Consider the following 24,086-nt stretch of genomic DNA (forward strand, 5'->3'; position numbering starts at 1 on the left):
GTGAGGAGCGTGCTGTACCCTCAGATTGCTCCATCCTCGGCTCCAGCTACTCTTCCCAAAAAGGACTGGTGTCAACCTCTGTACCATCCTTCCAGCCCAAGCGTAGAGATCCAATGCCCCAGGATGCCCCACTGGGCGATCCACTCTCTTTTGAAACCTCCCTAGATTATCCCCCTGAGGACATCCCTCGGAAGAGGACTTGTAAGAGGAAACATTTAGACTCCCGTGAGTCTGTCACATCGGATATGGACTTAGATGATTCAGAAGGTTCCCCATGGTCACCGTCTGAGATTGTCTCCTTTTCAGACATCTTAGAGATCCTGAAGCAGAGAGGTGGCTGTAAGACCCTCTCCCCTTCTGAAGATGAGTCTGTGTACCTGGAAGCATTTGGATCTTGGCCCTCCACCTCTTGGGTGTCTCTGCCTTTTGACCAGCTCCTTGGCATAGTCAGTTGAAAGGCATGGGACTCTCCAGAATCCATGGAACCTGTTCCGAGGAGGCCCAACAAGTTTATTACTGCCTGAACAACACACAATTTTTTAACCAAAGGTGTCCCAGTAGATGCTATGGTGGTGGCGGCGGCCACCAAGAAGGAATTAGCTGAAACTTTTTCATCTGTCCATCCGCCGAATAAGTAGTCTATAACAATGGACAGATATGGGAAGCATATGTTTTCTTAAGCGGCTTTTACTCTTAGGTCACTGAACAACTTATCCCATTTTACCCAACTTCAGAGGGATCTCCTGAAAGAGCTAGGAGATGTCCTCCAGGGTGCTATAGCTGCGGGAATACCGGATAAGATAAACTGTCAGCTTGTGACTCTAAATTCTGCAGTAAACTCCTCCATGCGCCTCATTTCCTGTGCAGCCGATGGAGCGAGTAGGGCGGCAGGCACAGGAATAGCTCTGAGGAGACATTCCTGGATGTGCCTTTGTGGGTTTGCTGAACCCTTTATGTCTTCATTTATAATCGCCCCTTTTGATAGTTCATCCTTGTTCAGGCCAAAAGTTAGAGAGACTCTTACCAGGTGCGAACAAGAAGGCAAAATTCTGCCATGGGAGTACGTTTCTCCGTCTCTACCAGGCCTTATCCCAAAGGTCGGAAAGGTGGAAAAATGTGTTTCCAGAAATCCCAAAGAGCTTCGCCGTGCTGAATTTTCACCCAGGGGCAGAGGGGGAAATAACAATAGCAGACGCCGCCCTCGCCACAGAGGGGGTCCATAGAACCAGGGTGACAGGGATAAGTTCTCTGGCAGGCCCTTCCAGTGCTCTTGAAAGAGGAGGCCTGCCTTTCCACCTGTGGAGGCAGTCGAGGACAGATCATCACTGTACCCAAAATTCTGGCTCAGTATCACTCAAGGCAAATGGGTATGGTCGATTATATCCAGGGGATACAACATACCCATCTCTTCTCCACCCCCTCCATCAAGCTCAATCCCAGACATCCTACCCGGTCAAAGGGATCAAGCAACCCTAGAAATCCAAAGGTTGCTAGAAGAAATAGTCATCCAAGAAGTTCCCACAGACCAAATCGGATCCGGGACATTGTGAAGATATGTGAAGGCTGCCAGCCTAGCCAGATAGAATTTTGTAGATAATTCTGTCATTTGTAAATATTAGTATAAGCCATCGGCTTGTTCGCTTAAATGGAAGAAAATGGTGTTAAATGTTGAATGTCGAAAATGTAAGAACAGTGCACTCTGCTAGAAGAAAGCTGATAAGTCAAGCCTTGTTTGACTGATCTCAAACTTGGAACCATGATGTCTGAACCAGCAGATTCTTTCTGTTGTTTTGAGACCAGAGTTAATTGCTAGATTTTACATATATAATGTCTTTAATTACTGTGGTTTCCTGACCAGGTGCAAGATCAAAGCAATGTAAATGTAGAGTTTCTGTCTGCCTGGCAAACCAGAGAATTGTTAAGAATAATGTAATCTAAAATGAGTCAGCAGGATGTATTATCAATTTAAAGGACTTGCTCAGAGACAGAGGAGAACATTTTGGATTTTGTCTAAAGCTGACAACTCACCAGTACTCTGCTTTGTTCTAAAAGCCAAATCATTGAGTTGCAAACTAATTCTCATCGCTCATCTCATCGTGTTGGCCTTATGGCCCCATCTCCAGGAGGAACCTTGGATTCTGGACCCAGTTCCAGATCTTCTGACCCATCAGTCAGGAACGCTCCATCCAAACCCTCAAGCTGACAGTTTGGTTACTCCACTTCCCATTTTAGCCAGGCTTCCAGACATATCCCCGGCAGTGACACACATTCTGGTTTCATCTCATAAGAATGCAACTAGAAAACTGTATGCTAGCAAATGGAAAAGGTTTTCTTGTTGGGCTTCCAAGTGTCACATAGACCCCTTCACAGACCCTGTGACTACAATTCTAGATTTTGTAGCAGAGATTTTCAGTCAAGGCGCAGCTGCATCTACTATACGAGTACAATTAACTTCCATACCTTACTACCATGTAGGAGACATAGGATCGAAAATAATGTCTCACATATCATGCAAAGACCTCCAATAAGAGAACTGCCACCTCCCTTGGATCTAAATTTGGTACTGACTACTTTAATCCTCCCTCCATTCGAGCCTGCTTCTTCTTGTCTGGTAAAGTTGCTAACATGGAAGATGATCTTTTTTACAGCCATTACTTCGGCTAGGAGGGTTTCAGAACTCCAAGCGCTTGTCTATTCATCCTCCCTATTAGTTTTCCACAAAGACAGAGTCTCTCTCAGAATAAATCCTTCCTTTCTTCCCAAAGTATGTTCTGAGTCCAACTTGAATCAGTCCATTGACCTTCCTGTCCTTTTTCCCCAACTATGGCAACAAGGCAGAATGTAAGCTTCACCAATTGGATGCCCATTGGCAGTTATGCTTCTATTTACATAGGACAAAAGAGTTTAGAAAATCTGACCAATTATTTGTCTCATTCTCAGAGACTAGAAAATGGGTGCCAGTTTCAAGAGTCACTTTATCCAAATGGCTTTCAGACACAATTACTTATGCATAAAGCTTTCAACATAAGCAACTACCAGGTAGAATCTGAGGCCATTCGACTAGAGCTATGTCGACTTCCACCACTTTTCAAGCCATATTACCTTTGGATTCAATTTGTGCAGCAGCCACATGGGTCAATCCTCATACTTTTATCACTCATTACAAAGTAGATGTGGCCTCCCAGAGCAGGGCTTGCTTTGCTTCCACTGTTCTGAAGAGTTTATTCCCTTGAGCCATCTGAGAAATGAGGTGCTGGGGACACTATCCCAACCATCAGGAATGAAGGCGAGATAGGACAATATAACATAAAGAAGTTATGTAGTCACCATAACGTCCATGTTTGTTTTCCATAATCTCACCTTCATTCTTGCATCCCATCCTCCTTCCCCCTACCTGGAGGATCGAGAGTAATTTCTGGAATTGGTCATAAAGTTCTCTGATTCCCTTCTTGCCTCATGAGATATGGCCTAAGGTTCATCTTTACCTTTTTTTTTTTGGTTAGATAACTTCTAGTGATTGGTATTCGCAAACAAGATTTGGGTAACTGTCGCCAGGCATCATGAGATAGGGTATAGCCTTGAGCCAGTGAAAGCTCTCTAGCTTTAGTAGAAGAAATATGGTCAAAGCATAACATAATGGGGGGACAAAGGCGCAAAAATAGGGCCAGATTTTTAAGTATTGCATTTGTAAATTTAGCAAATTGCTAGAATAATAGGATTTGTGTTATCTTGCATTTTCTGAAGCTGAAATGTATGTCATAATTTAGTGGCTCCGATCCTCAGTAATTTGCCAGAAAAACACAAATTTTATGAGGAGCAGACCAAAACTTTGAGGCAAAAATCAGGACAGTTGAGAGATTTGTGTTGCTGTGTTGTTGATGAGAGAAATATATTAATCTGACTGTGACTGATAGGTTGGTTGTTTTGCAAAGTAGTACATGATGACAGACTCTTGTCTGTTGTGCAGCTCTAATTACCAAGAAATGCAGTATGATTTAAAAAATGTGCAGTAATATCCATGCAGAGAGACAGCTGCAGAGCTTTTATAGTAAATTAGTAAATTCAAATGGCTGATTAGTAACTTAATTATGAATTTGAATATATGTGTGTGTTATATATTTTTGCGTGTTACAGCGGTGTGATGTTGCAGTAATTTATACCCTTTGACAGTCGGTGTTCTTTTCCCCATATTCAGATTGTACGTTGTTGGCAGCATAGAAGGAGATTGAGGCGAAATAGACTGTCTAAAGACCAGTTAAAGAAGATTCCAGTCCATAAATTTAAGAAAGGTAAATTTGTTGATTATTTTCTTCTATGATAATAACAAATGAAGGCAGTCAGACTGAAGTGGCATGACCATAAGTTTTTCACCTCTGAAAAGGGACCCTGGTTCTTTAAGACTGGATACTTTATACCCATGACAATGGTTACTGTAGCAAGTGTTTTTTTTATACCCACCTATGGTGTAGTTGGGTGTGCTGTAATGTCATGCTGACAATTTCTGAAGTAATGCAGTGCATTTTGGGACATCTTTTAAGTAAGCATTGGACAAAACTGTACAAGTTCTGTATGTGCACCTTTAAACTGTAAGTCTGAACAGATTGACATACAATACTCTTTTAGAAAAGCATTTTGTTATCCCTTCTGGCTAAATGTTTCAGAGTTTTGTGGCTTTAGAGAGCTTTCTTGGCTGAAGGAGTTTGTTAGCTAGGCAGCTTTGTTTGCTAAATTGCATTTTACCTTTTTCTTGGCAGAAGTATGAGACACGTGATTAATAATTGCTTATTGGTAGGGTAATTTGCATATACTTTTTTACTATTAGTAGTTATTATTGTTCCCATTACACCTGTGTAGAAAAATCAGTCTATTTAGACATGTGGACTTGCTTTGTTGTCTAGGCATTATTTATTATTATTTTCCAATGTGGTTGAATGCCCTTTTCAGCTACGACACAAGCCCAGATGGGCAAATACAGTAAGAGAATGGGACATTCATGTAGTATAAACATATACACATGTATGTAGTCTAATTTTTTTATAGGGATATGTAAAGAATTAGATTGCATATTGCATACATAGTGAAAGAGTGGCAGGGAAAACATAATACAGAAAGAGTAATGCCAAATGTATAGATCAGTTAAGCATGATGAGGCAGACTAAAATGAGTCCATAGCAGAATAGTTGGCCTTTATCTATAAAACATTTACATGCAGTGTCATTATAGATGTTTGTCATTAGGGAGCTGTTCAGACAGAGTTGCATAGTACCAAACTGGCCACTTCTGTGGAATTAAAAAATGAGCACTGTACCATAATATTTTGCATCTAATAATGTAAACGTTTTTTTCTACTTTCCCTATCAAGTAAACTGCAAATCTATTCTTCCACTGCAGGCAGAAGAGCTCTTTCCAAATTTAATGAAAGCTTTATGTGAACATGTTGGAAGAGCAACTGGGAATAAGAATATGGACGCTACCATTTCCCTGCAGACATGAGGGAGTCTGTAAATTGGATAACATTTTTATCTTGAATATGTGAGAGGGAAATGGTCTGACCATGAACACAGGATGTTAAGTTGTCTATCTCGGCTTCGTTTCTTGCTTGTTGGGATCGGAGCCGATCCTCAGCTCCGACTCGGCCATCTTCTATAGCTCGAGAGCTGTTTACTGGCTCAAGGCTACTCCTTATCCCATGATGCCTAGCGCTAGCTACCCAGATCTCGTTTACCGCTTTAGCCGCGAGGTTCATTGTTACTCTGCTCAGGCTCGTATAAGTTTTATTGCACTACTTTTTCTGTCAGATTAGGGTTTTTTTCTGATAATTTATTGTTTAAAATATAGTTGATAACTAGTTTGTTGTAGTTTAGTGTAATTGTAGTTTTCCCTTAGAACTCATTTAAATTAGAGAGTTCTCCCCCTCCCTCTATCCCTTTTGTAGGTAGCCTTTTCCTCTTTCTGTTTCTTAGGTAAAGTTAGAGGCTTCCTAGTTTAAAAATATATATATATATATATATATCTTTAACTGAGTATACTGTGTGTTTTGTTTTTTTGTGGTTAGTATCTGGTTTAGTTTTTTGCTGTTCAGACTTTTGGCCAAAAACAATTCAGTGTAGGTATAGTATCTTTTAGTTGAGATATGTCTAAAGAATCCAAGGTGTCTGGATTCAAGAAGTGTGACTCATGCTGTCAGAAAATGTCTCTGACATATGGGCACACTTCTTGGGTCTATTGCTTACGCGCAGTGCACCTGCAGGACTCTTGTTCTGTATGCCATGCATTCAGCCCAAGAGTTCTGCAGGAGTGCAAAAATGAGCTTATTTTGAGGGGTCTTCTTAAGCCCCAGGATTCACTGGCCAAGGCCTGTGAGATCTCCTAAACTGACCAAATCGTCGTCTCCCAGCTCGGTGCCGTCATTGGCCCAAGCCTTACCTACTACTTTGGTTCCGGCTGGAACCGAGGAGACTGCCTCCCCGTTGGCTCCACCTGTACCTTCGGAGCCATCACAGACCCACAAGAGGTTGAGGTCCCCTTCTCTAGAGTCTATACATTCAGCTCCTCGGTCTTCCCTGTTGCAGAGTGACCGCAGTCATAGATCCTCCCACTCTTCTCGGTCCTCTAGGCTCTCGGATCATGACATGGAGAGAGTGGTCAGTAGGTTGTTGAAGTTGCAGGCACTGGCCAAAATGTTGTCCAGCCCTCCTCAACAGGTGTCAGCTCCATCCGCTTCCATCGATGTTCCTCCTCTGACTCCATTGAGCTCAGAGCCAGGGTTTGTTGGGGTTCGAATTGTTGAACCGTCTGCACCAATAACAGTTTCTCCTTCGGTTCTGTCGTCGGCTTCGATCCCCTAGATGGTGCCGTCCATCGAGGGATCTGGGCGATGAGACTCCCTCGTCAGCTCCGAGGGGGCGAGTGGCATTGGACCCTTATCCCGACCCCGTTCTCCCTCTCGGAGCGTCGGCGCATGTGAGCTCAGCTCCTACATCGGCCTCGGAGCCGTCTCCCTCGGTGCGGAGGAGGATTCCGGTTTCCTCGGAACCGGAGCCTTCTCTGCATCGTGGCAGGGACGCCTTCGATGTCATGAGGAGTGTACTGGCCTCTGAGTCAGCTCCACTTTCGACCCCACTGGCTCCGTCCCCTGTAGTGCCTGCATCAACCTCTGCCCCTCCTCCAGACCCCAAGCGTGGGGAACCGGCGCTCCAGAGCACCCCATTGGGTGTTTCCTCTTCTTTCGAGGCCTCCCCTGATCATTCAGAGGAGCCCCCTCGGAAGAGGAAGTGCAAGAGGAAGCACATTGACTTCCCTGAGTCTGTCACTTCGGATACGGATTTGGATGAATCGGAAGGGTCCCCGAGATCCCCCTCTGAAGATGTTTCCTTTTCAGACATCCTAGAAATGCTTAAGCAGAGGGGGAACTGGACTGCCCTAGCCCCTACTGAGGACGAATGTGTATTCCTGGATGCGTTTGGTTCCCGACCTTCCACCTCCTGGGTGTCTCCGCCTTTCGATTTACTAATGTCAGTAGTGGCTCAAAGGGCTTGGTCAGCCTCGGATACAGTGGAACCAACCCCGAGGAGACCCGGCAAGTTTATCACTGCACTCCCTGATAAACAGTTCCTTACTAAGGGTGTTCCCGTAGATGTCATGGTGGTAGCAGCAGCCACTAAAAAGGAGTTAGCGGAAACTTCTTCCTCTGTCCATCCTCCTAACAAGGAGTCTAGGACCATGGATAGATACGGGAAGTGAATGTTTCCTTCAGCGTCCTTTTCCATGAGGTCGCTGAATTACTTAAGCCATTTTACCAGGCTTCAGAGGGATCTCCTGAAAGAGCTCGGAGATTCCCTCCAGGATCCATCTGCTGAAGGGGCTCAAGCTAAAGTGGCTTCTCAGCTGGTGACCCTTAATTCGGTAGTTAACTCCTTCATGAGGCTCATTTCCTATGCAGCCGATGGTGCGAGTAGAGCCACAGGTACAGGCGTGGCCCTCAGGAGACACGCATGGATGCGGCCGTGTAATTTTGTGGAACCTTTTAGAGCGTCGTTCACCAACACTCCCTTTGAAAGTTCATTTCTTTTTGGACCACAGGTGAAAGACACTCTGACTGGGTGTGAACAGGAAGGCAAGACTCTCTCTGCCATGGGAGTCTGTTTTTCCACTTCTTCCAGACCATATCCCAAGGGTCAGAAGAGTGGTAAAATGTGGTTTCAGAAAGCCCAGGGAGCCTCGCCTGACCCACGTTGTGATTTTTCCTCCAGGGGCAGAGGAGGAAACAACAACAACAGATGCCGCCCTCGGGGCAGAGGGGATCCGCAGAACCAGGGCAGCAGAGAATCCTTCTCTGACAAGCCCTTCCAGCATCCCTGAAGGGTTGCCCGGCTGCCCGCCTCTGGAGGCAGTCGGGGGAAGACTTTCACTGTACCCAAAAGCCTGGCAAAACCTAACACGAGGCAAATGGGTACACTCAATCATATCCGGAGGCTACATAATTCCCTTTTTTCAACCCCCCTTACCATCAAGCAAATCCCTTCCAGATGTTCCACCCAATCTGAGGGCCCAAGCTGTCATAGAAGTTTCAAGACTGCTAGAAAAAAAGAGTCATCCAGGAAGTTCCGGCACACCAACTCAGATCCGGAACTTACTCAAGGTTCTTTTTGGTACCAAAAAAGACAGGGGACTGGAGACCAATATTGGATCTCAGCAGACTAAACGTGTATTCAAAGAACAAGGTTTCGGATGGTCACGCTACAGTCCATTCTACCCTTTTTGGGTCAGGACAGTTGGATGTGCTCAATAGATCTTCAGGATGCGTACTATCACATCAAATGGACAGGCGCTCCAGGAGATTCCTTCGCTTCCGGCTAGGAGCCAGTCATTACCAGTTCAGAGCTCTGCCCTTTTGTCTCACCACAGCCCCCAGGGTGTTCACCAAATGCATGGCAGTAGTTACGGCTCACCTGAGGCTTCAAGGATTCCAGGTGTTTTCATATCTAGACGACTGGCTCCTTACTGCTACTACCAGGCATCAACTCCTTCAAGCCAGGGACTATACAATCACAATTTGTGCCCAGCTAGGCATTACTATAAATTTTGAAAAGTCTGCCTTATTGCCCTGTCAATCTATTACCTATATAGGAGCAGATTTTGGTACAAGAAGTATGTCCGCAAGGCTACCGCCAGACTGGGTGGCTGCAATTCGGCAGCAAGTTCATATCCTCATGCAATGCAAAAGGGTACAAGTCAGGTTGGTCCTTCAAACTCTGGGTTCTATGGCAGCGGCAGTTCTTCTCGTACTTCTGGCCCGTTTTCACATGAGAATCCTTCAGTGGCTTCTCTTCACACAGTGGTCCTTTCAACAGCTCCCCATGTCTCACATGATCATGATTACAGAAACATGCAAAAGGCACCTTTCCTGGTGGATGGTCTCCCCACTAGTGTCTCAGGGCAGACCATTCATCCAGCCTCCTCCGGTTGCCACAGTGACCACAGATGCCTCACTGATAGGGTGGGGGGGGGGGCATTATCAGGGCAGGACAGTCAAAGGCACGTGGCAGCCTCACGAGTACCATCTGCCCATAAATGTCTTGGAGATGAGAGCCGTGCTCCTAGCATTGCAAGCCCTTCAGGACTCTCTCCCTTCCGGGACCATTGCAGTTCAAACGGGCAACATGTCAGTAGTGTGGTACATCAACAAGCAGAGCGGAACCAGGTCCTGCCCCATATGTCAAGAAGCACTCAGACTCTGGCAGTGGGTGATTTCCTCCGAACGATTTCTGATTGCGACGCACATCCCTGGGAAGTCCAACGTTGTAGCGGACAGGCTCAGCAGAGCTATTCTCATGCCTCATGAGTGGTCTCTGAATCAGGTAGTTGCGGATCTGATCTTCCGCAAATGGGGACAGCCTTGCTGCGATCTGTTTGCCACCCCCTTCAACAGCAAATGCAGCAACTACTTTTCCCTTTTACCACTTCCTGGTCACCCTCCCAGAGATGCTCTAGTCCATGATTGGCCTCAGGGACTTCTTTATGCCTTCCCGCCATTCCCTCTTATACCCAAACTCATACAGAAAGCTATATCGTTGGGTTGCAAAATGATCCTCATTGCCCCCTACTGGCCTCAACAGATATGGTTTCTGTTCCTGCGCCATTACCTCCTCGAGCAGCCCTGGACTCTGGATCCTATTCCAGACCTGCTGATTCATCAATCAGGAGAGCTGCATCGATCCCTCCAAACACTCCAGCTCACAGCTTGGTTGATCCAATTCCAACCCTAGCCAGGCTTCCCAGTATTTCCCTGGCTGTGCGTGAGATTATTGTCTCCTCTCACAAATCTGCTACTAGGAAGACTTATGCTAGCAAATGGAAACGTTTCTCTTGTTGGGCAGAGACTAGGAACATAGATTCCTTTTCAGCCCCAGTTCACGAAATCTTGGAGTTCCTAACAGAGCCTTTTCATTCTGGGTCCACTTCTCCCACAGTCAGGGTTCAACTAGCGGCCATCTCTAACTTTCATGTTGGGTTTTCTAATCTAAACATTATGTCTCATAAGCTGTGTAAGGTCTTTCTCAGAGGGACGACTCTCCTTAGGCCCCCAGTGAGAGATCCCCCTCCTCCTTTGGACCTTAATTTGGTACTAACCTCCTTGATTATGCCCTCTTTTGAACCAGCAGCATCCTGCTCCGTTAAGTTTCTATCTTGGAAAACTCTCTTTCTGGTAGCTATTATCTCAGCCAGACGTGTCTCGGACCTTCAGGCACTAAATGTTCATCCTCCTTACTTAGTTTTTCATAAGGACAGGGTTGCTCTGAGTACTAATCCCTCCTTCCTTCCGAAAGTCTGCTCAGAAAATAATCTAAACCAATCTATAGACCTTCCTGTGTTTTTCCCTAACCACACCAACAAGGCAGAATACAAATTACACCTTTTGGATGTTCATAGACAATTGCGTTTTTACTTGCATAGAATGAAGGATATAAGGAAGTCGGACCAACTTTTCCATTCCTATGCTAGGGGCAAACAGGGTCTTCCAGTTTCCAAAGTGACCCTGTCCAGGTGGTTGTCTCACATTATTACCTTCATCTATCAACTAAGAAACAAAGAGTCGTCTACCAAACTGAAAGGTCATTCTACTAGGGCAGTCTAGGTTGCCCATGGACCCTATCTATGTCGCTGCCACGTGGGCAAATCCTCATACCTTTATTTCTCATTACAAGTTAGACATGGTCTCCAGGAGTAGAGCTAACTTTGGTTCCACTGTTCTGAAGAGTCTGTTCCAATGAGCCGCCCAGGATCGTAGGTGCTAGGGGCACTGTCCCAACAAGCAAGAAACAAAGGCGAGATAGACAACTTAACATAAAGAAGTTATGTACCTACCATAACATTTCATGTTAGTTGTCTTCATCTCGTCTTCTTTATTGCGTCCCCCTCTCCATCCCCCTGTCCTATTGGACAGAGAGGAGTTTGTTTCACTGGCTGAGTGTTCTCTGGTTTATTTCCTCTACTGACTTAGAGATTATAACAGGTAGGTTTAACCCTCTGTTTGGAGGGGTTTCATTCCATAGCTATGGCTGGGCTTAGCTATTTCAAATGAGATCTGGGTAGCTAGCGCTAGGCATCATGGGATAAGGAGTAGCCTCGAGCCAGTAAACAGCTCTCGACCTATAAAAGATGGCCAAGTCGGAGCCGAGGATCGGCTCCAATCCCAACAAGCAAGAAAGAAGGTGAGATGAAGACAACTAACATGGAACGTTATGGTAGGTACATAACTTCTTTTTCTTGGCCTTTCCCTAAATAGACAAATCCCTGCAAGAAGACCAAAGCTTTTTCTCAACATTTGGGTGACAACTTTAATTCTTTGGATTTATTCTGTATAACCCTTGTAGGTGTACTATCCATTTTCTTAGTTTCTCATTGATCGTTAGGATTTTCACATTCTTTTTCATACAGTTGTCATAGTAATTCTTAACTACCATTGTTGGTATTTCTGTTTACTCCTTTCACTACAAGCTATTTATTTAGCTTACCATCTCTGGTAGTTAAACCCCCCTTTTCTTCCCCTTAAAACAAAGAAAGAAAGTTTTTCTTGTAGTTTACTCTTTTTTGTTGGATACTGACATATCGGACAAACCAAGAGGTTTTAAGAAATACACTTCTTGTGGGCATAAAATCCCAAATTCAGATGCCCACAAAGAGTGTGTGTAGTGTCTTGGGGCTGGGTACTTGGACACTTCTTGTAAGATCTGCTCCACCTTTAACCCAAGAGCCCTGGCAGATAGATGTAATAAACTTATTCTACAGGAACTTCTTCTTTCTATATCTTCTACAGGGGTTCAACCCCCCTCCAAAACTAGTAAGTCTGCTTATCTGAAGCACAGGAAATGCTCCCCTCCAAAGTCCCCCAAGTCTTTATCAGAGCCTCCTTTGAAAACTAGAAAAACTTTGGATCAGACACTATCAGATCCGAAGACTCGACAGCCAGATCCTAAGGCTTTGGCTCTTTCTGTTATTACCATAAGCCCTACTTGTACCACCCTTGGATCCTAGGTCTTTGGATTCCAAGCCGGGTACTTCCTATAAGAGTCCAACTCCAGAATGTACCAGTAAATCAATTTCGTCCACCTTGCCTTCTCAGTTGCTTCAGACTCCACAAAGAAAAATTCATGACCCCCATCAGCTACTTCTTCTAGGTCCCCCAGAAGCTTATCAGAAGCGGATGTGGATATGATGATGCAAAAATGTCTCAGAGCTCAGATCCAGTTGGGAGTCTTACCAGCTGTGTCCCCTGTCAGATCCGTGAGTATCCTACCACATCAAAAATATCTCATCTCCTCCTTTGATCTGTCCAGTGGTTTCGGAGTTGCATGATCCGAAATCCCATAGAGGTCCAGTGTCAGATCCAAGGAAGGTTTCTTTCTCCACTCAGACTATATCCTTGGCTAGTTCTCCTCTGATACCCTGAGTCCATGTCTGCTGAGGACTTCTAAGGAACATCCTTGCAACTGGCTACTTATTTATCCATATCAAATGCTTCTATGAGGGTGATGTCTAACACAGCTTGAAGGTACCTAATGAGCGGCCAGTACAGGCATTGCCATAAAGAGACATGCCTGTATGCGGCTGTGCGACTTTGAGGAGCCTTTTAAGATGTCCTTTATTAACAGTGCATTCAATGGCACTTCCTTGTTTGAGCCATCAGTAAAATATACAATTGCCCACAGCGAACAAGAGATGGAAAACCATTGTCTGCCATGGGAATCAAGTTTTGTATGCCTCAACAAACCTTTTCTAGGAGTCAGAGAGGCTTTAAGATGAGGTTCTGAAAATCTCAGGGACTTTCCAAGATTTGCGTGGTGATAATTTCTCCAGCGGCAGAGGAGGAAATATTAATGGTAGGTATCTCCCTAGAGACAGAGGAGGTCAGCAGAACCAGGGCTTAAGAGATCCTTTTTCAGACAGACCCTTTCAGTGCTCCTGAAGTGCTTCCTGACTGTCCAACTCTGGAGGCAGTCGGCGGTCAATTGTCTTTGCACCCAGACGCCTGGGCAAGTATAACACAAGTAACATGGGTGCAAATAATAATATCCAGGGGTTGTTGCATACCATCTTTCCTTCTTCCATCTTGCAAAAGAAAGAAACTTCCTGATTTTCCACCCAGTCATAGGCGCAGCACAAGAAATCCAAAAGTTGCTAGACAGGAGTCATCCAAAAGGTCCCACCAGACCAAGTAGGATTCGGAACTTATTCACGTTTCTTTTTAGTGCCAAAGAAAACAGGGGACCTCAGGCCCATTCTTGATCTAAGCAGTTTGAATCAGTAAGTAAAGAAAGCAAACTTACTAATGGGCACTGTTCAGTCCATCCTACCCTTACGTCAGAAGGAAGAGTCAATGTGCTGTATAGATTTTCAGTATGCATACTATCATATCAGAATAGACAGGCGATTCAGAAGACATTTACTCTTTTGGCTGGGAGCCAATCATTACCAATTCAGAGTCCTGCCCTTTGGTCTCACCACAGTCCCCAGGGTGTTTACCAATTGCATGGCAGTAGTGGCAGCTCATTTGAGACTAATAGTATTCCAGGTGTTTCCATTTTTAGATGACTGGTTCTTCACTGCCCCCTCCAAGCAACTACTTCTGCATGCTGGAAACTATTTACTTCAGATTTGCAAATCACTGGGTGTAACAATAAATTATTGGGTGTAACAATAAATCATGCCAAGTCAAACCTAACACCATTCCAAAGCCTGGAGTTCATCGGTTCAATTCTAGATATGACAACACAAGTGGCATCACTACCTCCTCATGATATTTCAACTGTCAGAAGGCAGGTTCATCTTCTCCTTGCCCATCCATCTCCTCCGGCAAGGTTAGGACTACAAGCACTAGGTTCCTTGGCAGCAGCCATAGTGCTACTTCCTTTGGCACATTTCTTTATGTGGGTTCTCCAGTGGTCTCTAGTCGTACAGTGGTCCATTCTGTATCAACTCCCAATCCTTTCCAGTCATTCTCCCCCCAGTTTACAAACAAGTCATACACTGGTGAATACAGTCGGACAATATTAATCTAGGCAGACCTTTTTCTTCTACCTACCCTGATGGCAACAGTGACCACAGATGCTTCTCAATTTGGGAGAGGCATTTCATGGGAAGAATGGTCCAAAGCACATGGTCCTTCCAAGAGACCAAGTTTTGCATATCAGTGTCCTAGAGAAGAGAGCAGTCCTATTAGTATTGCAGGCATTTCAAGATGCTCTACTATTGTATTTCAGACTGACATCATGTCTGTAGTCTGGTACATCAGTAAACGAGGAACTTGAACCAGCCATGGGTGTATGAGAATGGGCGATCTTATCAGTCTGCTTTCTAATTGAGATGCACATTCCAGGGAAAACCAACTTGGCAGCGGACAAACTAAGCAGATCCATTCTGATGCCTCGCTAGTGGTCTCTCAATCTGTGGCAGAAATGATCTTCCAGCATTGGGTCCATCTTTTCTGTGGCCTGTTCGCCACTCCCCTCAGTAACAAGTGCAGCAGATACTTCACTCTCATCCTCCCTCAAGGAGAGTCACCGAGAGGCACTCTAGTACATGCTTGCCCCTCTGGTTTCCTTTATGGTTATCATCCTCTTCCCTTGATCTGCAATTGTTTACAGAAAGCAAGTCGGCTGAACAGCTCAGTAAACCTTATTACCCATTTCTGACCTTGGCAACTCTGGTTCCCCTTCCTGCAGTTGCACCTTCATTATCCTCCATGGATACTGGAGCTAACTCTGGATTTCCTTTCTCACCCATCAGGGATCAAACATCCCAGCATTCAGGCCCTAAAAATAACTGCATGGTTTCTCCACTTCCACTAATAGTTACAATCCAGTCTTTCTTCCCCTGTAAGTGACATTATTTTGGCTTCACAAAAGGAATCTACCAACAAAAGTATACAAAAGCAAATGGAAAGTATTCTCCCTTTGGGCTTTAAATAAGGAAATTGACCTTTTCTCTGCCCCAGTCTCTGTGATTCTCCAGTTTTTGACAACTCTTTTTGAAGAAGGAGCTAGTTTTTCTACAGTTAAACTTCGACTGGCAGCAATTTCCAGTTTTCACAAGTGGAACAGTCTTTTTTCCCCTGGCTTCCTCTAAATTATGTAAAGCTTTTCTGAAAGCTGTTTTTCTTCTAAGGCCTCTGGTAAAGGATTCCTCACCACTTCAGGATCTGACAATTGTGTTACAAGGTGTAATGCAAAAACCCTTTGAACCTTCAGTTAAATCTGATTTGAAATTCCTATCATGGAAAACATTTTTCTTAGTAGCAATTACTTCTACAAAGAGAATATCCAAACTTCAGGCTCTTTCTTCAAAACCTACTTGCATCATTTTTCATAAGGATAGGGTTTCCTTACAGACTTAACCCTTTCTTTTTACCTAAAGTGGCTTCTGAAAATAACATTAACCAATCCATCCACTTACCAGTTTTCTTTCCAAAATTTTCAAATAAAGGAGAGTACATGCTGAATCTCCTTGATGTGTACAGGCAACTACATTTTTATCTTCACAGGACAATACAAATTAATAAATTAAATCAAATTTTTTCTTTCTTTTTCACCAAAACGGCTGGGTCATCCAGTGTCTAAAGTTACTTCAGCCAAATAGATAACCAACTGTATTTCTTGGATTTATTTTCAGAAAGGCATGACATTATCTAAACCTCCCAAGCCTCATTCAGCCAGATCCATGGTTACATCATCTGGCTTTTGGTCAAGAACATGTATTGATATTTGTGCGGCAGTCACATGGTGCTTTTGTTACCATTATAAATTGGATATTATTTCTAGAAACAGAGCCACATTTGGTTTGGTTCTACTCCAGAATATCCTTCCATGAGGGCGACCCAGGATCAACATAGCTGGGGGCTCTGTCCCATACATTAAGGAAGAATGAAAAGGACAACATCAAATGTAAAATTTTGTTACCATAACTAAACATCTGTGTTGTCCATTTTCTTTCTTCCTCAACTTCACTCCCATCCATCCCCCATTCATTTTTCTAGAGAGACCTATTGGACTGTTTTTTCTACCAAGCTATAACTGTCTGTGTCTAACTTATAGGGATATATGGCAACAAACTCTGTCTATGGCAATGGAAATGCAGTAGGGCATTATGGGTAGAGGGAGGAGCTCGAGGGCTGGATTCAAAGTCTGGAGTATGCAGACAAGTCGTTTCTGAACCCATATGTTGAGAAAGAATGAAAATGGACAACACAGATGCTTTAGATATGGTAAGTATATAACTTTTAATTAAGTAATGCCTCATTTGATGGCTCTTCTGTTTTTGGGCTAAAAGTTAAGGACACTTTAGCAAGGAGTAAGCAATACGGAAAGACACTGCCTGCCATTAGAGTTCGTCTTGCTTACTCCCTCAATGGACCTTTCCTTGGAACTAGGAGAAGGGAAAATGTCTGTCTTTCAGGAATGCACAGCAGTCCTTTCAAGAGGCTTTTTCTGAGTGTTACCCTTGTAGTGAGGGGGCAACCACAATGGGCCCCGCCATTGTGACAGGGGTAGTCTTTAGAACCTGGGCTTCTGTTGAGCTTTCTCCAGGATACCCTTTCAATAGCCCTAAAGTGTTGTCCGACTGTCTTGCTTTGGGGGCATTCGAGGATCGTTTGGCTCTACACCTGTAAGCTTTGGAGGCCATTAACTGGGATGTGGTGGAGTTAGAGTCATGTCAGGAGGCTATTCCGTTCCATTTTTACAAGTTCCAAGTTTAACTCCCTGATGGCTTCCAGACATTCCACCCTATCAGAAATGATCAGCAGCCATTGCAATTCAGAAGCTGCTGGCAAATCAAGTCATGCAAGAGGTCCCACTAGGTCAATGAGGATCCAGGGTCTACTCATGGCTTTTTCTGGTTCCAAAGAAAAATAAGGACCTCAGACCAGTGCTGGATTTAAGCAAGCTGAATCAGTTTGTGAAGCATACCAACCTCCAGATGGTTTTGCCTCTGTTGAGGAAGGACAACTGTATGTGCTTGATTGATATCAAGGATGCTTACCATCATATAAAGATTGAGAGGTAGTCCAGGAGATTTCTACAGTTCTGGCTGGAAGGCCAGTCATTACCAGTTAGGAGCTGTGCCATTCAGTCTCACCACTTACCCCTCAGGTGTTCACCAAGTGTGTGGTAGCAGCCTGGCTGATGTTGCAGGTGTTCCAGGTCTTTCCCTTCCTGGACAGTTGGCTCCTAACTGCCCCCATGAGATCATCCCTAGTCAGGGCCAGGGGCATCTTACTCCAGCTGTGCAGTTCCTTAGGGATGACAGTCTTCTATCAAATGTCCAGTTTCCATCCACTTCAGACCATAAAGTTTATAGATTGCTATTTGAACACAGTGTCTCAGATTGCAAAACTTCCAGAGTCCAGAATATCAGACCTTTGGGGTCTGGCAGGTTCCTTGCTTTCTTACAGAAAGCCTCCATCTTATCATATTGTTATGCTTTTGGGCCACGTGGCAGCCACCATCTGTTTAGTATCCTTGGTACAGTGGCCATACTTAATTCATCCAGTGGACTTTCCCATTTTGCTGACCAGTGTTTGTCAAGATCAAATCAAGTGGTAGTCACAGTCTGCTTTGGTGTCCTTCAGTGACCATTGATGCTTTCCTGTCCTTAGGCTGTGGTCATGATGGATGCCTCTTGTCTGTGAGAAGGGGGTGTATTTAGAAAAGAAGACTATCCAGGGAACCTGGTCTGCTACCAAGACCAACCTGCACTTCATTGTCTTGGAGATGAGGATGGTCCTCCTCATATTGCAGGTTTTTCAGGACATTCTCCCCAAGGGTTTAATGCCTGTCTAGACAGACAGTAAGTCAGTGGACTGGTACCTGAGCAAATGAGAGGGGGGACCATTTCATCTCAGTGGTTTCTGATTGCAGAGCACATCCTGGGGAAATCCAACATCTTAGCGGACAGTTTGAGCAGAAACCTTCTTCCTCAAGAGTGATCTCTTAATCTGAGAGTTGCGTCTCTGATTTTTCCATACTGAGGCACTCTGTGTTATGACATGTTCACTTCTTCATCCAGCACCAAGTGCAGCAGCTATTATGTCTTAGTTTCCTCTTATGGACAGTCAACAGGGATGCCCTCTTGAATGCTTCACCCCTGAGCCTACTATGTGTATATCCTTTGACCCTGTTAATAATTAGGTTTCTTCAGAAAGCAGCTGTTGCAGAATGACTGTAATCTTCTTTGTTCCCTTTTGGCCTCACCATGCATGGCTCCCCTTTCTTTGATCTCTTCTGAGTTACCCTCTTTGGGTCCTGGATCCCATTCCAGATCTGATTTCTCACCCGGTGGGTCTGGAAGTGCCCAGCCTTTGGACACTCTGGTTAGCTGCTCAGATTCTCCAGTTCTGTTGATGGCCATAAATCCCATGATGTCAAACAGAGTCATACACACATTAACTTTTTCCCAGAAGATGTCTATTTATAAGCTGTATGCTAGTAAAAGGAAGCGCTTCACCTTGTGGGCTAACTCACAGAACTTGGATCCTTTCTCAGCACCATTGGAGGCTATCCTGGACTTTCTTGTGGATTTCTTTAACTCTGGGTCCAGTTATTCGACAATTAAACTGCAGTTGGCAGCTATATCCAGTTTTCACATTAGGAGGGATAATGTGCCACTGGATGCCCTTAAGATCTCAAAGGCCTTTCTCAAAAGAACCTTTTTACTTCCATTGTCCTGTCCAAGATCCTTTTCCCCCCTTAGGACTTGCTTTTCAAGCTTCAGGTACTGGCAGCAGCTCCATTTGAGCCCTTTGCTACTGTTGATTTGAAATTGTTGTTTTAGAAGACTCTCTTCTTGATGGACATTACTTCTACCAAATGTGTGTCAGAGTTGCAGGCCCTCTCTTTCTCCCCTCCTTATTTAGTCTTTCGAGGCAGAGACCAGATCCTGCCTTTCTGCCTAAAGTGGTCTCATAGAATAGTTTGAACCAGTTGATTCATCTACAGGTATTTTTTCTTGATTTTTCAAATCTTCTGCATTGTCTTGATGTCCATAGGTAATTGAGGTTGTATTTAGGCAGAACAAAGTATTTTAAAAAATCTGATAATTAGTTGTTTCCATTTCTAAAACTCGACTTGATATGCCTGTATCAGAAGTTACTCTATCCAAATGGCTATCTGGTTGTATTTCCTTTGGATATAGTTTGAAGGGAAAATCTTTGTGCCACAAATCCAAATGTCATTCTACCAGAGGCTATGGCTATTTGTGTTGTTTTTTTCTCCAGAGATGTTTTAGATGATATATTTGATGTTGTCCTTTTTCATTCTTCCTCATAGATGGGTTAAGGATCTGATCCTCTGATCCGACTCGAGATGCATTTTCCAGACTTTGGATCCTATTCTCAAGCTCTTCCCTCTTTCCATAATGCAGTACACTACATCTGATTCCTCAGTTCTCGTTTGCCGCTGTTGTGGTGAGACGGAGAATCTCAGTCTCAAGCTATTAGAAGGTTTGTTTTTATAAGTTTATATCTCCTTTCCGTGTACGTGTTCCTTGGTTATTGTATAGCTCTTCTTTCCTCCCTTGGTAGCTGCTAGTGGCTGGAATCTTAGTATGTGCTGATGTCAGTCTCACCTTTATTCTCACTGATGGGTCAGATCCGATCCATCTGATCCATTTTCGCCATTTTCCAAGCTTCAGGTCTTCAGCAAACCTCATGAGCCCCTTCTTTACCCATAATGCAACCCCCTGGCTTCCTCAGATATCATTTGCTGCACAGTAAAGATGTTGGATAGCAAGCTTTGGGCTAAGTGTTTGATATTCTTTATTATTATTACACACTTCTAACTTTCTAATACTTAAAAAAAAAAAAGTTTTCCCTTAAAGTAATATTTTATATCTTTAGCGTTTTGCGAGTGTCTTGGTCTCTTTTTACACTTTCTCTTAGTAGTTAGCATCCATTTCAGTTAGAAGACGTCTAATGAATGTCCATTTAAATTAGAGGACATTCTATCTCCTCTTTCCTACCTCCCCCACCTTTCTAATCATTTAAAAAAAATCTCTCTGCCCTTTTAAATTTTCTGTCTAAGTTAGAAGACCTTCTCTGAGTTTTCTGTGTGCATGTTTGCTCTGTTCCTTTACATCTGCCCATTCCTTTTGATATAGATATGTCTCAAAAGCAGGAAGGAATGCCCCTAGGCTTCAAGAAATGCAGGGAAAAAGATGCCCCTAAGCAATTTGCACATTCTATGTGTTTATTGCTTGGGGGCACTTCATTTACAAGAGTCATGCTCCATCTTCCACGGATTTAACCACAGGACATTGATAGAGCATAAAAATAAGTTTATTCTCAAAGGACCGCTTAAGACCCCTTTTTCTGAGGCTGTATCACCAGAATCTTCAAAATCTGAAAAATTGGACAAATCACAAAAGCGAGCTTCTTCAGAGCCGAGATCCTCTTTGGAGCTGAAGCAGAAAGCTCCCAAGCTGTTGGCTCCGAAGGAAATGTTGGAGAAGACGACTCAAGTTTGATCCAAGGCTTCTATGGAGCAACAAGATCCCTCTGCCAGATATAGGAGCCGATCACCTTCCCTGGAACCAGTATATTCTTGGCTCCCATCATCTTTTCTAGGTACATCAAGGTCAACTACCCTCTCTACCCAGTCCACCAGGAGTCTGTCCGATGAAGATGTGGATAGGGTAGTGGAAAGACTATCAAAGACACCGGCCTTAGCCAAATTATTAGTGGAGCCAAGCCCAAAGGAAATGGATGAGACAGTCTACCCCGTCAGCGCCTGTTCCTCCTCCAATCCGTCCCTCGGTTTTGGAGCCGGAAGACTCCGATATCCAGCTTGTGTCTGTATCGGGTCCAGGACCCATAGACTCCTCAGATCCAGTATCTGCCCTGACCGTTTCCACCCAGTTGGAGCAGGAGAACTTTGGGAACTGACACTACCTGGTCGGGTCCGCAGAGCCAGTTCAGATCTCACTGGATCCGACCCTACCTCTGGGGGCCTTGGTGTGGGTGAGTTTGGCTCCTACCTCAGCTTCAGTGCTTCAATCTTCTGCTCTGCAGGTTCCTTCAGCTCTGTCAACTCATTTGTCAAATTCGGGGAGTTCTTTGGAGTGGGGGCGGACCACCTTCGAAGTTGTGAGGAGGGTTTTGACTACCTCTCAGTCTGAGACATAATCTCCTTCAGATCTTCCTCCCAGTTTTGTCCAGGAATCTTTTTCTTCTCTCCTACCTTCTCCACAGGTCTGCAGAGACCCTATGCCTCAGGATGTCCAGCAAGGGACTTCCCACCTCTTCTGAAACCTCCCCAGAATATCCCACTGATGAGGTCCCTTGGAAGAGGACATGAAAGAGGAAGCTTTTCGACTCCCCAGAGGAGTCCATCACATCTGATACTGACCACAGTGAAGCAGAAGGGTCCCCACGGTCACCTCCTGAAGGTGTCTCTTTTGGAGGCATCCTAGAAATCTTAAAGCAGAGAGGTGACTGGCAGTAAACTTCCCCTTCGGCCGAGGAGTCTGTTTACCTGAAGGTCTTTGGGTCTCGCCCTTCAACCTCTTGGGTGACCCTTCCTTTCCATGAGCTTGTTCAGTTAATCTCTTGGAAGGCTTGGGAGACCCCAGACACCATAGAGCCTACTCCAAGGAGGCCAATTAAATATATTATAGCCCCTAAGCACAAGAATTTTTTGACCAAAGATGTAGCAGTTGATGCCATGGTCGTGAGGCTGGACACTGGGGCTTTCTGAGACCAGCTCCATTATCCATTATTCGAATAAGGATTCCAGGACCATTTATTGGTATGGGAAGTGCAGCTTTTCATCAGTGACCTTTGCCTTATGGTCACTGAATTATCTTACCCACTTCTCTAGATTGCAGAGGGACCTGCTAAAGGAACTGTCAGACTCCCTCCAAGGAGCGGTAGCTGATGCTGTGGCAGTTAATGTCAAAGCTAAGCTCACCAACCTAAATTCAGTTGTGAACTCGTCCATAAGGCTTATGTTATATGCAGCAGGAGGAATGAGTAGGGCAGCGGGTTCAGGCATCTCACTCAGGAGGCAGGCATGGATGCACCTTTATGATTTCACAGAGCCTTTGAAGTCTTCCTTCATTAATGCCTCTTTTGATGGCTCTTCTCTTTTTGGGCCCAAAGTAAAAGAAACACTCACCAGGTGTGAACAAGAAGGTAAGACCTTATCTGCTGTTGGAGTACGTTTTTCCACACCTACTAGACCCTTTCCCAAAGGTCAAAGAGGTAGTGTGAAGATGTGGTTAAGAAAATCTCAGAGGTCTTTCCAAGATGCACAGGATGAAAGTTCCCATAGAAGCAGAAGTGGGAACAGTAATGGAAGATGCCACCCTTGCGGCATGGGAGGCCCAGAATTATTCTTTGGTAGACCCTTTCAGTGCTCCTGAAGGAGTGCCCAATTGCTTGCCTCTGGAGGCAGTCAGGGTTGATTGTCTGTGCACCACAAAACCTGGCAAAAGATAAATGACAAATGGGTGCAGGACATGATATCCAGAAGATGTATCATTCCTTTCTCCTTTCCTGCTCCTGTAAACAAGTCAGTTCCAGATGTTCCACCCAGTCAAAAGGAACAAGCAATATTAGAAATCCAAAAGTTGCTAAGAAAAAGAGTCATCCAAGAAGTCCCCACAGACCACAGAGCATCCGGAACTTACTCAAGATTCTTTTTAGTTCTCAAGAAAACAGGGGACTGGAGACCCATTTTGGACTTCAGCAATCTAAACAAATCTGTAAAAAAAGGCCAAGTTCCAGATGGTGACATTGCAGTAAATACTTCCATTCCTGGAAAAAGACAATTGGATGTGCAGTGTAGACCTTCAGTATGCATACTACCACATTCTAATGGAAAGGAGATCTAGAAGGTTCTTGCACTTCTGGCTAGGAGCCAGTCACTTCCAGTTTCGAGCTGTGCCCTTTGTCACTACAGCCCCCAGAGAATTCAGCAAATGTATGGCAGGAGTGGCGGCTCAGTTGAGACGCAGAGGATTCCACGTGTTTTCTTATCTGAACGACTGGCTCATAACTGCCCCAACCAGGCATCTTCTGCTACAAAAAAGGGACTACACTCTACAGCTGTGTTCCTCCCTAGGGATTACCATAAATTACGAAAAATCTGCTCTAGAGCCATGTCAGTCCTTGGTCTTCATAGGGACAGAAATGGACACAACAGCTATGACAGCAAAACTTCCAGAAGACAGAGTACACAACTTTCAACATTATGTAAGAATGTGATCAGGAAGAAATGAACTTCTGCCAAACTAGTTCTCCAAGTACTGGGAAAAATGGCAGCTTCAATTGTTCTAATTCCTCTAGCTCAACTCTACATGAGACTCCTTCAGTGGTTACTTTTGACACAATGGTCAATTTTAGAACTTCCAATGACGCACAAAATCATGATAACCGATTCATGGAAAAAGGATCTACAGTGATGGATCCACTCCCCTCTGGTATCTCAGAGCCGTCACTTTATTCCCCCTTAACCCCATGCCACGGTGACCATGGATGGTTCCAGCATGGGGGGGGGGGCATTATCTGGGGAAAACAGTCCAAGGCATCTGGC

At 44.5% G+C, this 24,086-nt stretch overlaps 1 protein-coding gene across 2 annotated transcripts in view; it reads left to right on the plus strand.

Moving 5' to 3' along the window:
- RNF167 (ring finger protein 167) overlaps window positions 1-24,086 on the plus strand; it is a 1,911,234-nt gene that overhangs the window by 1,212,830 nt on the left and 674,318 nt on the right. For both annotated transcript variants that reach the window (XM_044077088.1, XM_044077087.1), the window contains exon 8: window positions 4,196-4,289. In XM_044077088.1, the coding sequence (XP_043933023.1) occupies window positions 4,196-4,289 (94 nt within the window). The remainder of the gene's footprint in view (window positions 1-4,195; window positions 4,290-24,086) is intronic.

This window comes from Protopterus annectens, chromosome 7.part0 (genome assembly GCF_019279795.1).
Source record: "Protopterus annectens isolate FY-2018-M chromosome 7.part0, PAN1.0, whole genome shotgun sequence".
NCBI classification, from domain to species: Eukaryota; Metazoa; Chordata; order Ceratodontiformes; family Protopteridae; genus Protopterus; species Protopterus annectens.